We start from the raw sequence: 16029 nt of genomic DNA, 5'->3' as shown, positions 1-16029 counted from the left end.
TTGATTTCGTCGCTATTGCACGAAATCTGAGTAACCATAAAAAATTAACGGTAGTAGAAATAGGTCTGAAAACAATGAAGAAATGATTTTTTGTGACCGGAGTACGGTATGAAAAATTCTGAAGCTAATCAAAAATGGTGAGGGATAATCATTGGTAGAGTTGACATGGAATGCCCCATATATATATATATATATATAATATATATATGCACATATAAAATGCGGTTACATGTTCTCGAATAATTGAACGTTCGTTCTGTTTTAATTGACCTTCTTTGTATATTTAGAGCCGTGCGAAATTCTCGCGGTTTAAAATTTTCTCAATTCATAAATAGTTTGAACTATTGTATGTTTATAGATACAGTACGCAGTGTGAAAACATAATTATTGTAAGCGTAAGAAAATTATATATTTTATTCTTAATTTAAATATTTTTCCATAACAGCACCGTTTCATTTTCATTATATACAATTAATTCTCTTCCGCACAATGGGCTTGAAATTAAATTCAAACTGAATGTTATAAAATTTATATTACATTTTGAAACTCGACGTACGGGACTCCCTACTATTTTCATTTCGATATATTATTTATGCTGCAGTTATAAAAAAATTTAATCATTTTCATTCCTCTCTCGCATTTCTTATATATTATACTACTATATCTAAATAAGGAGAAAAACCCGAAATTTTCAAACAGTAATAACAAAAGTTGAATCTTGCTCGAGGTACGACGAGAATTTCATTTTATTGTTTCATTTTGAATATCTCTGGGCGTATGCGTGTGTATATCGGGCATTCCACGTAAAATTAGCAACCCATGTACCTCATCCTATTCGATTTTAATAATTTTTTGTTAGCATGATGTTTATCGCAAAAAGGTGTTGGAATTTTTTTTTTTAGATTTTTTTTTAGCCACCGGTGAAGTTTGAAAAAAAACGATAAACCAATTCCGAAAACGCCATTTTTCAAAATCTTGAAAAAAATTCACATAAATTCTACGATTTGAAATGTGATCTGAATATTTGCTTCTTTTTTTTCGCACGTTTTTAGTTTTTCCATGTCGGAATAGAAGTTTTTTATTTCTAGATGTAAAAATAGATCGCCGAATCGTGAAAACAATGCGATGCCGCAATATATTTAGATCGAGGCATATTAGGGAAAAAAAAAGAACAAAACAAAACGACAAAACAATTCCGGCATCGAAAAATTATAAACTTGCAAAAAAAAATAGAGTAAATATTGAGCTCCCATTATCGTGTGGTGCTTAAAAATCATATTTTGAATCATAGAATCAGTGTGAATTTTTCAAAATTTTTAAAAACGGCGTTTTTTCGTAACCGGGTTTGCGATTTTCTATACAAATTCGAATCTAACGGAAATCTGTAAAAAAAATTCGTGAAAACCTTTTTGGATCGGTAAGAACATAGTACGAAAAAATGATCAAGAATCGAAGGAGGTCAGGTTCATGGGCTGTAGCATTTTGACACGGAATGCCCCATACACACGCACACGTATTCGCTTGTGTGGATAAAATATTCTGCTGAAAAGTTCGCTGCGAAACACGGTTCACCTGAAAAAACACAGCTTCGGAGGGGTTAAAAATGAGTAGGGTTGGAAAAAAGTAGGCAAAAAAAGAGAAGAAACGGAGAGAGAGAGAGAGAAAAATAAATAAATAAAAAAAAATGAGGGACGGGGAGAACGAAAGAGCAAAAGTACCAAAGAGAGGAAAAAGAATTAAGAAGAAGAGGTAAAAACTGTTTCTCCCGCGTCACAGTTTCCGCTTTAATTCCTATTGATCTTTCCTCTCACAAGCTCTCTCCTCCGGTGTGCCGAGTTATACGCTGCGTGGATATATCGACGCGCGCTGGTTTTCCTCCCTCTCTCTCACTCGGTAGGTAGGCGATATTACGGGAGAGAAACGGGAACGGTTGCTATTCCCGTAGGCGAATACGGGAAGAGCGGAAGAGCCCTTCTCTCATAATTCATACCTATTAGCCACGTGTACGTTGCGTTAACTAACTGAACCGTAATGCAGAATATTTGGACGACAAAGGTCGCAGGGTTTCGGCCGCGTAGTATCGAGTCTGTCCCGCAATCGGCCATCCATCCATCCATCCAGCGTGTTGGAGGTTCGGCTGGACTCTGGTACTACTGCATGTATAATCGATGTTGCAAATTGTGTCAAGTGGACGCAAGGTGAGGTTAGGATCGCGTAATCGAAGATTTGTTCGCGACGGCGCATGCGCGGAGTAAGGAAAAGACCACTTTCAACACTCCTAGAACTTAATAGCGGTTTTTTCAGCTCTCCGCGCTTTCGCATTCGCAGACTGTGACTCTACAGTCACAGAAAAGCGTACTTTGTGCACGGAAAACACGCGTAAAACATGCCAGCGTTGTATAAATAGTACACTGATCCGTACTTTTTATCACGAGAGCCAAGAAATTGTGACTCGAGTCCCGATTTTGAGGTTAGAATGCCGAAAATCACTAGACACGGCTAATTCAACTCTCTTTCGCGTTACTCTTACACCCCATGTTTAATTTCCAAAACTACTTACAACGATCGACATATCTTCTTCTTGAATTTCATCATATCTATCATCTCGTTACGTATTTACGATATCCGCAGTTCCATAAAATAGATTAGAATTAAGACGGCGTTGCTTTAGCAAAAGCACGACATTAAAAATATCGCGCGAATCAGATCGAACCCTGATTGTTTATTAGCGTAATTCCGGTGACTTGTTCAACCACTATTTCTCGCGTTTTTGGCGGACAATTTTTCATTTGAAAACACATGTGAGATACTTGTCCGTACGATATAAATAGCCGATGGCTAATTCGTGACACAGGGCAAATAATTCCTGCCGCCTTCTTCGTGTCCTGGTGATAATTAGGTCAATTGATCACTAGCTATTACGCTCGTTTTCTAACCGCTTGGTAAGTCTACTGTTTTTCTTGATTCCTGCAGAGTAAGCTTATACTGCACGCGATCCTGACTCTACAGGGTTCGTACGCTTTGTGGAATCTCAAATTCCCTAACTTTTCCCCAAGTATTCTAGCCTAAGAATACAATTTTTTCATCAACCTTTCAAGAAATATGTCGCTGATTAATGGCAAATTTTTTATATTTTTTTTTTTGTTACAAACGACAGCCGGCGATTTTTTGTAATCGGAAAAAAAAAAAAAAAACGAAAGTACACCTGTGCGTACGAAAAATGCTCACATAGACAAACGATGCAGTGGAAAATCGGCCGGGGCGCAGTTCTCGTTCGATATTCGTTATTTACTCACCGCGCTTCCAGTTCGAAAAGTCCGTCACGTAGCATGCGATCAGGCCTTGGTAATTATGCCATGCCTACGTGCTGTGAGACGAAATTTAGACTGACGGGTGGACGGATGGATGGTTGTGAGGGGAAATAGAGGGGGAGGGATTGAAAGCTTTCTATAAAATTAAATTACACGCGTAGTGAAGGGACAGCGGTCACGGATGCAGGGTCAAGTATCTTACTTAATTATGGATCGGATTGTACACAAGGGACTCGACGTTAGTAATTCTTCGTTAGAATCGTATTTTTTCTATAAAGTGTACATATATATATATACAGGGTGTTGAAGAAAGGTGAAAAAACGAAGTAACTTGGAGATAAACTGATAATAAGATTCCCGAATGACCCCGGCGATACGTCAATACGTATTCGGACGTAAAATTTCCCGCTGAATCCAAATTTGAACGAAAAAATTGGGGTTTCCGTTTGAAATTTCAAAGTTGGGCCTCATAAGGCCCCCCCTGGGCCCATCTGGCCCAAAAACTGATACGACCATTGGATTCCCAGGGAAAAATTATTCGGGAATCTATTGTCAGTTTATCTCCGACAATAAGTTACTTCGTTTTCGTGCTATCCAGATGTATCCACCTTTTTTCAACACCCTGTATGTATATATGCGTTACACGCATAGATAACCTAATACTGGAATTACAAGGAAAAATTCGGATATCGACGTTTCGTGTGAAAAAATAAAAACGCTCAGAAATTATCTCGTGTACTAGATCCAATTGATTTTGGTAATAGCGGTATTGGACGAATTAACAAATTACTTCGGTGAATTTGATAGGAAATTATCTTCCGCATTAAAATGGGATTGAACGATTATACAAATTTACTGTATATATATGCTATTTTCAACAATTTCGAATAATTGTACAATAAATATCATAATCAACGTGCAGCGAGCTGCAATCCCTGGAAAAACCTGAAAAATCTGGAATTGTCGGGAGATTTTTAATTTGGTCGTGAAAAAAACTAAAAATATCAGTTTTCTGTCATGGGAATTAGAAATGATTTTTTCCGGTAGGACAAGTATACTTTTTTTCATCGAGACAACAAATTTGTCTTAAACCGTCTTGTTTTTTTTTTTTTTTTTTTGTGTACATTGTATTTTCGAATTCGAAATGAATACAGAGTTAATAACCCGAACGATTCAGGTCTTGGTAACTTACTAGAACTGAGGAAAAAATGTTGAGGAAAACTAGACTTTAGGTGCTGGGAAAAAACGTGGTAATGATTTAGAATTTTTTGTCGGAAAAATTTTTTCCCACTCCGTCGAGTGGGTATTTTTTTTTATAAAAAATCATGGATCACGAGTAGAGACGCGGATGGATCGTACGAAACGACTAACCATCTATCCCTGCATCCATGGTTTTGATGAAAATAAACTACGGAGATTTACAGAGCCTAAGGTTATGTCCCAAAACAGCGTTATTACATATTTTCTGGCCCCCTTTTTTTTTTTTTCTTTTTTTCTTTTTTTTGAATATTTTTTCACTTTTTTTCTCCCGTCTCTCAACGTCGAGTTATGAAAAAAACAACGAGATTTAAACATAATATACCACCAGATGAGGCGATGCGCTTGGTCTACCTTCCTGCCTGCCTGCCTGCCTGCAGAGAATTTTCTTCCGTGCGAAAAAGCATGACCAGTGTTCCAGAATATCACCCACTACGGAAACTCTCTTCTCTTACACACACATTATATCTATACTGCGGCACAGATTGTTTTTTTTTTTTTTTTTTTTTTTTTTACTCCCATCAGCCCCACTTTTCGAACCATTAATTATTGTAAAATCTCTCGTACTTGTTCGGGTTTTTTTTTTTTTTTTCCCTTCGTGCATGAAAATAGACGATCCATTTCAAAAGGAATTGGTAATCTTTTTGACAAATATATATATATATATATATATATATATATAAAATGTATATAATTAACCAATCAGCCGCTTCGATTCTTTGAGAAATTTTGACGGTGCAGGTATGTGAAAAAAAATTTTCAAAAAAAAAAAAAAAAAAATTAAATTGAATCTAAAACACCGAAAATTGACTTACGATGAGTAACTCTCGAGACACGCGTATATTTTTGAAAAAAATATGGAGACAATGCGCGATGAAGGAAAAAAAAAAAAAACAGGTATTCATTTCAGCGAGTGAAATTGAATAGCTAGGAAAAGAATGAATCAACGATTTTTACTTTATTTTCATTATTTATCTCGGATCAAATTAGATTAGTTTTTATGTTTTTCATTATACGTATTTTACGGTGCAACGGTTAAGGGTTATAAATTGCCCGTGGAATGAAAATCTTGCACGAATTTGTTGTTCGGTTTTTTTTTTTTTTTTTGTCGAGTGGGTGTAAAAACTTGGAAGGTTCAACATTTCTGATAAACGGTATCTTGATGTTTGCAAGTCACACTGATCGCCAGTCATTCTGATCAGTGAAACTTTCGGAAATCAAGATTTCGAGCAAATTCCACTCTTCGCATGTGTTCGAAATTTCGCATTTATCATCCATTCCAAATATATCGGATCCTTCCAAGTTTTCTTTGTTTTACTTTGTTATCGACAACCTGCAGTTTTTCTTTACAATATAAACCTCGATTTCACACATCCGTGATAGCTGTAAGATATAGAAAATTGATAAAAAGTGATCCTATAAAACTGCAGAATAACCCGATTGAAATGGTTCGCCCTTATATCTTGCTATACGTATAGGTATTATACCTATGTGTAATGTAATGTATAAGAGCGAGGCAAATTGATTGAAAGAAACATTTTATCATCCATTTTATATATATATATATATATAGATATGTATCCTACATTACGTACAACTTACCTTATACCTACTCACGATCCTATGTACAAAACCTCTTTCACGCTTTTCCGCTCATAGTTATAACTACATACGTATATACGGGGGATTCCGTATCACTCGACCTCTCGAATCGGGCCCGAGATTTTTTATACCATTGTCGTTCTCACTTTTAAAGGCACTGTGGTTGTTTCAACAATTCCTCTCGATAGCTAACAAAAAACTAAAAATTTTATGTAGAGTAATTTTTTTTCAGTTACTTCAAGTTTCCGAGGTATATTCGTTTGAAAAAAAAAAAAAAAAAGAAAAAACGGCAATTTCTCAAATAATGAATTAAAAAATCTGAAAAAATTCACATAGAGTACCTTTCAGCAGTACTTTGATACAACCAATTATGGGGTAGATCTGAGATGGTCGAAAAAAAAATTGCCCGAGTTGACGGAGAATCCCACATATACCTAATTATTTTTTTCTACGGTCAAATCGGTGTTGAATTTATTAGTTTTCTTTACGTTTCCTCAGTTCGAAAACTAACCAAACAACGTTTCCACATATTATAACCGACGATTATAATTTACGATACCTTAGTTATTATTTTTCAACCGCGCTACAGCGCGTCGTAAAAATCGTGACGCAGCTAGTGGGGGAGGTTGTAACAAAGCGATCTCTGGCAGTTCGCCAAAACATATTTCTTCCGATTAATAGTATATCTGTACGTTCACAACCACGTACGATCCTTGTCTTACAAAGGTGCATGACTGTTGAGCGTTGTTTTCCTTATAAAGCGGCTCAATCGAGAGATCGACGTCATTTACCATTATTATTATTGTTATTATTATTATTTATTATTTTTTATTTTTTTTTTATCCTCTTTTTAAATTTTTCATTTCTCTGTTTTCAGAGAAAAAAAAGGAAGTTATTGTAATCACCGTGAAAATGAATAGTTGAGTTTTCACTAGATCTTGATGTTTTGAAGTTTGGATAATCACCTCCAATCATTTTCAGACGGTCGTCTAAAGAATTTTTTCATCCGACGATATCTCGATAACGAGTTACCGGATTTCAATGATTTTGATCTCAATCGACGGGGCTTTCCCAGACTTGGAAACGATTAGATTTTGGCTCTGATCGGTTCGGTGATTTTTCTATTATTTAAATAGCAAAATTAATAAAACATGAAATAAAAATTATGGATATCTTGAGAACGGGTGAACGGATTTGAATGAAAATCGGTATCGTGAGGTTTTTTGGCTCGCTAATCGCGAACCTAAGTTGAGATTTCCAAAATTCAAACTCGGGGTTTTCAGCAAGCTGAGAAAAAGATTGAAAACATTTGAATTTCGATGAAAACTGGTAATCGTCGGTTTGTTGTTGGGTGGCTGATCACGAATCTGAAGTCAGATTTCGAAATCCAAAATGGCGATTCAATACGGCGGTGAAAAAAATCTAAATATATTCCGATTTTGATAGAAATTTGTAGACGCTGGTACACTGAGAAAAATTTCATTTGCTAGAGTAATTTTCATTTTCTATCTAAAACTATATTTTTCGATTGTGGTAAAAAATTGCGGTTACCGGAACTAAAAATTTCTCTCACAATCAGTGTATACGTATGTATATACAATACACATCATTACGAGTAAACATATCGCACTATTCGTCAGCACATCTTTTATCACCGAAGTCGGCATGTTTCCGAAGATAATCATTTACAATATACATACATGTGTGTGTGTGTGTGTGTCATTATATTGCCTCCTTGACAGCAAACCGCATTACATACCTACATCATACAATCGGCGTGACTAATTGACCGCATTTATCTGTTTCTTACGATTGATATTATCACCGTCGTATTATATCACCGTGAAAGAATCTGACGGACAATTAAACTCCAGTCGGTCCCACATTTTTGTACAATGTGCAAAGAGGCTGTTTTGTACATTCCGTGTGTATAGAATCGAGAAGGAACTCGAGAGAGAATGATGGGTAATTAAGATATACGGTTAGAAGGACAAAAGAATTCTCACCGCATTATACGTAAAACCTGTAATTATAGTAGAAAATTTGTACGGTTATTGTTGTTTTTATTCGTTTTTAATTTTCTTTTTTAATTTTTTACATTATTCGATTCTCTACATAATACGGCTTCGGATAACGACGTGTAACGAGGATTTTTTAACAGGTGATTTAATAATAACGATTCACGCGTAGTATATTACAACGTGTAGTATTACACGATAATAATAACAATTAGCAATAATAAGCAACAATTCACCCGTATTCGGCTAATATACCATTCGCGTTTTGTACCGGATTAGCCTTGCTAATTCTTTCTGAATTCAATCGAATTGAATTTATCGGCATGCAGCAACGGCACCAGCAGCATGTCGGATATGCCTTCAACGTAGGTATAAACGCGTACTTACTTCGTCTATTACAGCATAGAGAAACAGACAAACTTACACGGTAAAGTTGCGTCCGTGTATAAATTGTGAAATACCCGACGTCGTCGGTCGCATAATGCACTTGCTATATTGTTATATATGGTTTTATAGATATATTGTAAGGGTAGAGAGGTGTAATTTATTTATTGTCAGACTCGCGGGTCGCGGGATATAATTGCATTTAACTCGTTGTGTGAGTAATTGAAACCCGATTTAACAAGTATACCTGAATAAGTATTTTATTTTCAGGTTGAAAATAAAAAAAATGCAAAATATAAAACAATAGCGGCTTTAGACTGGCCGTGAGTTTCAAGTTCCGTAGAGAAAAAAATCCAATTCAAATTTCGAATTACAAATTTGGATTCGTGATTAATGATATAATGACTATAATGGATTCACCGTTGCTAATTTTCCAAGTCTGAATCCATTTTTTCGTCTACTGATTTCTATCAAAATCGGAATATTTTTACAATTTTCTCACCACCATATTGAATCGCCATTTTGAATTTCGAAATCTGACTTCGTATTCGTGATCAGCCACCCAACAACAAAACCGACGAGTACCAATTTTCATCGAAATTCAAATGTCTTTCAATCTTCTCTCTCAGCTTGCTGAAAACCCCGAGTTTGAATTTTGGAAAAATAAATTGTTCGCATAAGTAAATCCACACAAACACAGACGTCCGTCTGAATATGATTGGAAATTATTATCCAAACTTCAAAACGCGGAGATCTAGTGAAAACTCAACTTTTCTCATTTTCCGGGTGATTGCAATATACATATATATATATATATATATATATATATATATATGTATGTATGTATGTATGTACGTATATATCGTCAACATTAGGATGGAGCAGAAACGCGGTTTCGCCGAAACTCGTAAAGCATTCTTTCCGACCTGTTTACCGAAATAAATCTCCACTTCCCACTTCCTTTGACTAATAACACGTATAACGCTATAGTTGTTCCTGTCAATTAGGGCTCGGTCATGCATCGCATCATGAATATTTTAGGTCAAAAGTTTAAAATTTTGACCCAACTCCGTAATCGGCGTTGAGAATTATCGGTTAGTGGAAAAAAAAATAAAATGAAATAAACTAGAATATTCATTGATGCGAAAATCTTATACACATAATTTTTCGAGTGTGGACAATCCGAGCATAGAAAATTGTAAATTAATATATAAAGTCGAATTACGGAATGACGAAATATACAGGGTGTGGCAAAATTCACGCGACAAGTAATTTTGATAGAAAATTTCAGGTGAATTCTAATCACAGAAATTAGAGATGCAGGAAAAATTCGACAAAAGATTTTATACCCGTAACTCTGTACTGTGTTGACTTTACGAATCGATGAAAAAAAAAATGTTCAGTTTTCTAATTATAAAACTGTGTTTTCTATCAAAGTTACTTGTTGCGTCAATTTTGGGACACCCTGTATGACGATGAAAACACGGAACGAAAAAATCGGGAATTTTTATACAGATTCCTGTGTTATCGAAAGGAATTCTAACGATTCTACACTTTCGCATTGAATATGTTCGGAACTTTCTATTCTTATATATTTCCATACTCCGACTTTCAACGTTATTAAATTCTGTAAGTCAAATTTTCGCTCCTTGTATAATCCCATATCACGCCTCTGCATTGCTTTGATCTATCTATATTTTTATTCCTCGATCGAATTATTTAACCGTTGCGGTATAAAAATTAAATTCATCTCAGTATTGATTTTCAATGCAAAAAGGAAAAGAAGTCGTAAACCATTCCTGCAAAGATTACAAATTTCATCCTATATTATTCTATTATATAATACTGTACGATCTTAATTTATACAAATTTAAAATATTTTATACAGCAGGTAAAATTTTACAATATTTATACCTATACATGTATAGTGCGTGCATACGTAATGGTATGTGCGACTGTGTGTGTAACTATAAAGATACACAACAGTTTTAATTTTTTAGTAACAATAATAACAATATTTGCAACGCGTCAAGCATCCCCGCAAACAGCGTTAAGAAGATAAAAACGTTTACTTCGCAAATACAGTATTACATACATACCTATACGCACATATGTATGTGTATATATATATATATATATAGGATGTAACACGTATCTAGGTGTAAAAGTTATATTTACACTTGATGATGGTAAAACGAAACCAACGCTTGATAGATTTAATTAATTGCTGGCTTGCCGCTCGTTTGTGTATTTACATTATACATACATACGTACGTACGTATACATATATGTATATACCTAAACCTTACACTGAATTTTCGGATACGTCGTTGGTTACTTTTTTATAGGCAACATATACGAATTCAGTTGCGTGGTACTCGTGTGTACATAAAACCGTCTTAACGAAACCGATTACTGAATAATCCAATTGTGGAGTTACACAACGACTGTGACAGGATACGTGTCGTATGCACACACGCGTGTATAGAGTCAAATAAAAAATCCTCAGTGTTAAACTGACCGCAATGAATACACGACAGATATTTACTTTGTACATTTGTTATTAATTAATTCTATAACTATATAATGCGTGTAACGCGCTTATTTTTATTGTCGAAGAAGAAATTCAATGTCCAATTGTGAAAACATATTGTTTAGCATTGGCGATATAGAAGGAGAGGTAAAAAAAAAAAAAAAAATAAAAAAAAAAAAAAGGAGGATGAGGAGGAGGAGGAGGGAAAAAGAATATTAACCAATTATTATACGTGTAATTTGTTTTCTTTCAAAGTGTCTAAGTATACCTTAAAACACGTTTACGTTTACGATGATGTGTGGAAAGAATTTTACACAACTTGTAATTATAACATTCAGTGTTTACTGTTATATATATTCGCGTTCAAGCGAACGCAATTAGCTACAAAACTATGCAGTGATCGTCGCCCACGCTGTTATAAACCAATTTTTTTTTTAAATAATACACGTGCATATTTACACACACATCTCTGTGATATAACCGTGAGTATCACAGTTGAAAACTGTTCGGCAACAAAACTTTCGCTCTCTTGTCGTGTGTTTGTTGCCATGATCGTACACGTGTACGTTATACGTTACCTCTGTCCTATAATATCCTACAGTGCGTGCGCAATCGCCGACATATGTATACATATATGCACGCGTATAGACGTATAGACGTGGAGCTACTTCTTCGATTATATACACCCGGCTAGTTTATATGTACATAAATATATGTATATATATATGTATATATATGGATTAATATATGACTCGGAATGAGCGACATCAGGTCGCGATGGAAAATTCGAACGACGTAACGTTTACGTATATATGGGGCATTCCGCGAGGTATCGATCAAGATTTACAATTTTTTGTACGAAAGTAATTAACCGACGAAAAACGCGATCGCTGTATTATTTTTTGTCAGAATTTCTTCGACCCAGCGTGTATCTGAGGTATGATTTAAATGATTGAAAAAAAATATATATATATATATGTACTATAAGATGGAGATTTCGTAACTTCAAGTGACGAGTGAGAAAAATGATTGAACAAAGTAACAAACAAATCGTTATTATTCGATTGCATTTTTAACGTAAGAATTAACATAAAAGCTCGTCGTAATACGGAGCGAAAATTATTTATTCAGACGGATATTAATTGAGCTTTTTTCTGTTCATTCTTATGGCAAAAATGCAATCCAATAATATTAGTTTATTGCATTGTTTAAAGCATCTTTTCTCATTAATCTCTTGAAGTTACGAAAACTCCATCTTCCAATAGGTATAATCAAATTTTGTTATATTTAGCAAGGTTTTTCTAAATTTTTTCAGATTTCAGAGAGTGGGGGTTTTTTTTTCAAGTTTTTAAATAAATCATACCTCAGATACGCTGGGTGAAAAAATTCTGAAACAAATGATGTTTGCGTTTTTCGTCATGTACTTCCATACAAAACATTATACAAAGTAGAATTTTGATCGACATGCCATGGAATGCCTCATATATATATATATATTTCTTATTTATCACGAACGAACATTAATGAATCGTTGACTATTCTCTTCCTTCTTCCGTTGTTGTTGTTGTTTTAGTTGTTTTTCCCTCCTCTGTTTCTATTCGACTGTTTATTCAAGGTATTGAGAGATCGAGAAAAAGCAAGTGAAGGTAGTGAAGATTTTTAATAAAAACTCCGTTGACTTATTGTCCAATCAACTCGTAACACATCATACAATGATTACACCGCGGATATATAAAATATGTAATATAAAAGTATGAATTGTAAAACTGTAAAAGCTCTCCACTGAAGATTGTAACTTGCGTAGCTGCATATATGTAATTAATTACACGCGCAAGGAGACCGCAAATTTCCGTTCGCTACGCTGCTTGCGTATGGTTTTCCTTTAAAAGATAAATAAATAAATAAATAAATAAAAAAAAAATGAAACGGATATCGAACGCACAATCCGCGCGAATTTCTTGTGACTATAAAACTGCAACGGGGCTGAAATTATTATGTGAACGTTAACTTAACGAAATATACGATGAAAAATCATTATTGCACAATTTTAGAATATGTATAAGTTTTCATTTATTGTTGTTTAGGAAATTTCGGACATTAACGGTGAGAAGAAAGTGAGCAGATGTTACTTAACAAAACAGCAGGAAAATAGGGACACCTCAGGGTTTTACCTACAAAAAAAAAAAGCCAAAATAGGGTTACACCGCCTATTTAGATGCAAAAATATCAGTCACGGTTTTTTTTTCTTTCTTTTTTTTTTTTGGCAGATTAACGATCACAAAGAAACATGACCAGTCATTTACAAAATCACAACTATAGAAAAAAGTAGCGCGACTTTTTTTTTCGACCTTCCATAACCATTTTTTTTTTTTTCTTCAGTAGAAAATAATATTACATTCACAGCCGATTATATATATATATATATATATATATATATAAGTGTTAAAATGTAAAATAAATGTAGTTTTGTATGACTTTGGTATAAATTAAAAGACCGATTTGAAAGTTGGCAGAGTTGTTGCTTATAAAATTTTATAATTACTGTTCACATATATATATATAATATATATATGTATTATAATAGTACAAACAAAGCATAAGAGTTTAAAAATTTTATCATCATTTTATAACATACATGTATATATGTGAACAGTAATTATAAAATTTTATAAGCAACAACTCTGCCAACTTTCAAATCGGTCTTTTAATTTATACCATAGTCATACAAAACTACATTTATTTTACATTTTAACACTTACAGAGCTTAACGGCATGTGTTCCAGTTTGCGTAGAGGCTTGAAACTTTACACAAATTATCTGATTCGAATGATTTGGAACAGATCTGGAGAGCGTTCCAATAAAAAAAAAAGTCCGACCCCAAAATAAGTAACTCCTTAATATATATATAATTATATATATATATATGTATATATATACATCGAAAACAGGATTGAAACGATGATCTTGTATACGATTATAATATGCATAGATATAGTTAACTTGTTGCACGACTGACAGAGAGAGAGGAGGAGAGATTAGGCGAAAATTCTTTCGACACTAGGTGATCGGTGTATACGTATAAGCCGGGACATTAATGACAACAGTAAACATGATTTATCTCCTCGGCTTCGGTGTATGTCGGGCAATTTAGTAATCGTAGTTGAGGATTCGCCGTGCAGAGAATGAGAGAGATCCGGTCAAGGCCGTAGCTTTTAGCAGACCGCGCGAACTTGCGAATATATGGAGTTTCTATACCTGCGTATCTTCATTGACTCTAAGCGCGAGTCGTAACAATGGTAATATATTTTTATGTTTATCAACGATAGCACGATCGCATTCTCTTATACATGCACGTTCGACTTACCAAATAAAATCCTTGCAATGGCTGCAGAACGTCGGCTGCTTGAAGAAGCGGGGCATAAAGCTGTGGTCCTTTACCATGTAAACATTCTTCTTCTTCAACGCGCCCTTTCTGCCTCTAAGCTTTTTCGCAAAGGCCGTACTCGAGTCGTTCGGCCCTAGGGAATTTTCGCACATGCTTCCGTCCTCGTCCGCCATCCTCGGAGACAGGAGTTAAAACCACCGTCTCTATATCTGTCTCTCTTTAATCCCCCTTATTACGGTCTGTCGGATTCCTCTTTGTCTCTCTCTCTCTCTATCTCTTCTCTTCGCTGTCGCCGTTTCTTATATCGCTTTGCAATCAAGTTTTCCCGCACTTTTCTCTCTCTCTCTCTCTCTCTCTCTACTCTTTTTTTTTCTCGTCCGTTAACCGCGAACGATAATTTTTTCATGCACGATATTCGGTCAATTCTTCAATAAATCAACGACGAGTCCTCCGTCTACCGTCTTTCGCGTTACACCCGACGAACTATAAAATTCAAGTGAAACGTGCCGCGCTTTGCGTTACTTTTTTTTTTTTTTATTTGTCACACGCGCGGCTTGCGAACTATTATTATTATTCTTATTTTTGTTTTTATTGTTATCGGTTCGGGGATCAAGTATATACGAAATAATTAACGTTAGATGCAACGGCGGTGATTGACTCTCGCGCAAAGGAGAAAAGAGAGTGCGAGAGAGAGAGAGAGAAAGAGGAGAAAAAAAGAAGAAGAAGAAGAAGAAGAAGAAGAAAAAACTGTAGGACGAAACACACTCGGGCACACGTATGTATTTATTGTTACGTATATGCCTATGTTATATTACGATGAATTCACACAGATTGTCGAAACAACGGGACATGTACACCACCGACGATTAAAATTCGCTCCCCCCCCCGCCGGTGTATAAAACCGCACTATGCCGTTTTACTCCGTACACTCGACGTCCGCGCTGTTTAGCCTCTGTCTCTGGATTAGCTGTCACCGCTCGCCGCCACCCGATAATTTTAGAATCTCGCGCAGTCGTTCGGCAACTACCGTATACCTGCGCAGAGACGTTCGAAACGCGTTGCGCACTGGAATATCGACATTCATATCCGCGCTGGTTGTACTTGCTTACAGCCGCCGCCGCCGCCGCCGCCGCCGCCGCCGCCGGCTTCAACGCAGCCACAACGACGAGCGCCGCCCTCGTACGGCGATACGTTCCCCTACGTCCACGTATCGCCTACCTTCGACGACCTGCGACCCGGGACTTCCCCCCTCCCCAACCCGACACCTCTCACACTCACCCGAAAACACTTACGCCTGGGGTTTATCCGACGACGGCCAACTTTGCGTACCTACCGAAAATGTTCGTTTGTCGAGTTGTGGAGTGGCGTGTATTTTTTTTTTTTTTATTTTTTTTATTATTTTAAATTTTACGTATAATTTATTATCAAGCGACTTGACTTTAAAAATTTCATAAAACATACGTATACGAGAAATCGTGTAATTTAATTACGAAAGCGCGAACTGTCAGATTTAATGGATGAAAAAATTTATACTTTATC

The 16029-nt window shown here is 35.5% G+C and overlaps 1 protein-coding gene across 6 annotated transcripts in view; it reads right to left on the bottom strand.

Annotated features, from left to right (window-relative positions):
• The window catches only part of Pkc53E (Protein C kinase 53E), a 49838-nt gene extending 34360 nt beyond the window's left edge, over positions 1-15478 (bottom strand). The window contains exons 1-2 of one of the 6 annotated variants that reach the window (XM_046621807.2): positions 15256-15474; positions 14470-14788 (exon numbers count right to left, since the gene is read on the bottom strand). In XM_046621807.2, coding sequence (XP_046477763.1) covers positions 14470-14663 — 194 coding nt within the window. In that variant the 5' untranslated portion in view covers positions 14664-14788; positions 15256-15474. Of the gene's footprint in view, positions 1-14469 lie in introns of all 6 variants that reach the window. The other 5 variants (XM_046621806.2, XM_046621809.2, XM_046621804.2 and 2 more) reach the window with 5 other exon arrangements.
• Positions 15479-16029: the final 551 nt, after the last annotated feature.

This window comes from Neodiprion pinetum, chromosome 4 (genome assembly GCF_021155775.2).
Source record: "Neodiprion pinetum isolate iyNeoPine1 chromosome 4, iyNeoPine1.2, whole genome shotgun sequence".
Classification (NCBI taxonomy): domain Eukaryota; kingdom Metazoa; phylum Arthropoda; class Insecta; order Hymenoptera; family Diprionidae; genus Neodiprion; species Neodiprion pinetum.
The sequence above is the reverse complement of the archived record's forward strand: the minus strand, read 5'-3'. Positions and strand labels throughout refer to the sequence as shown.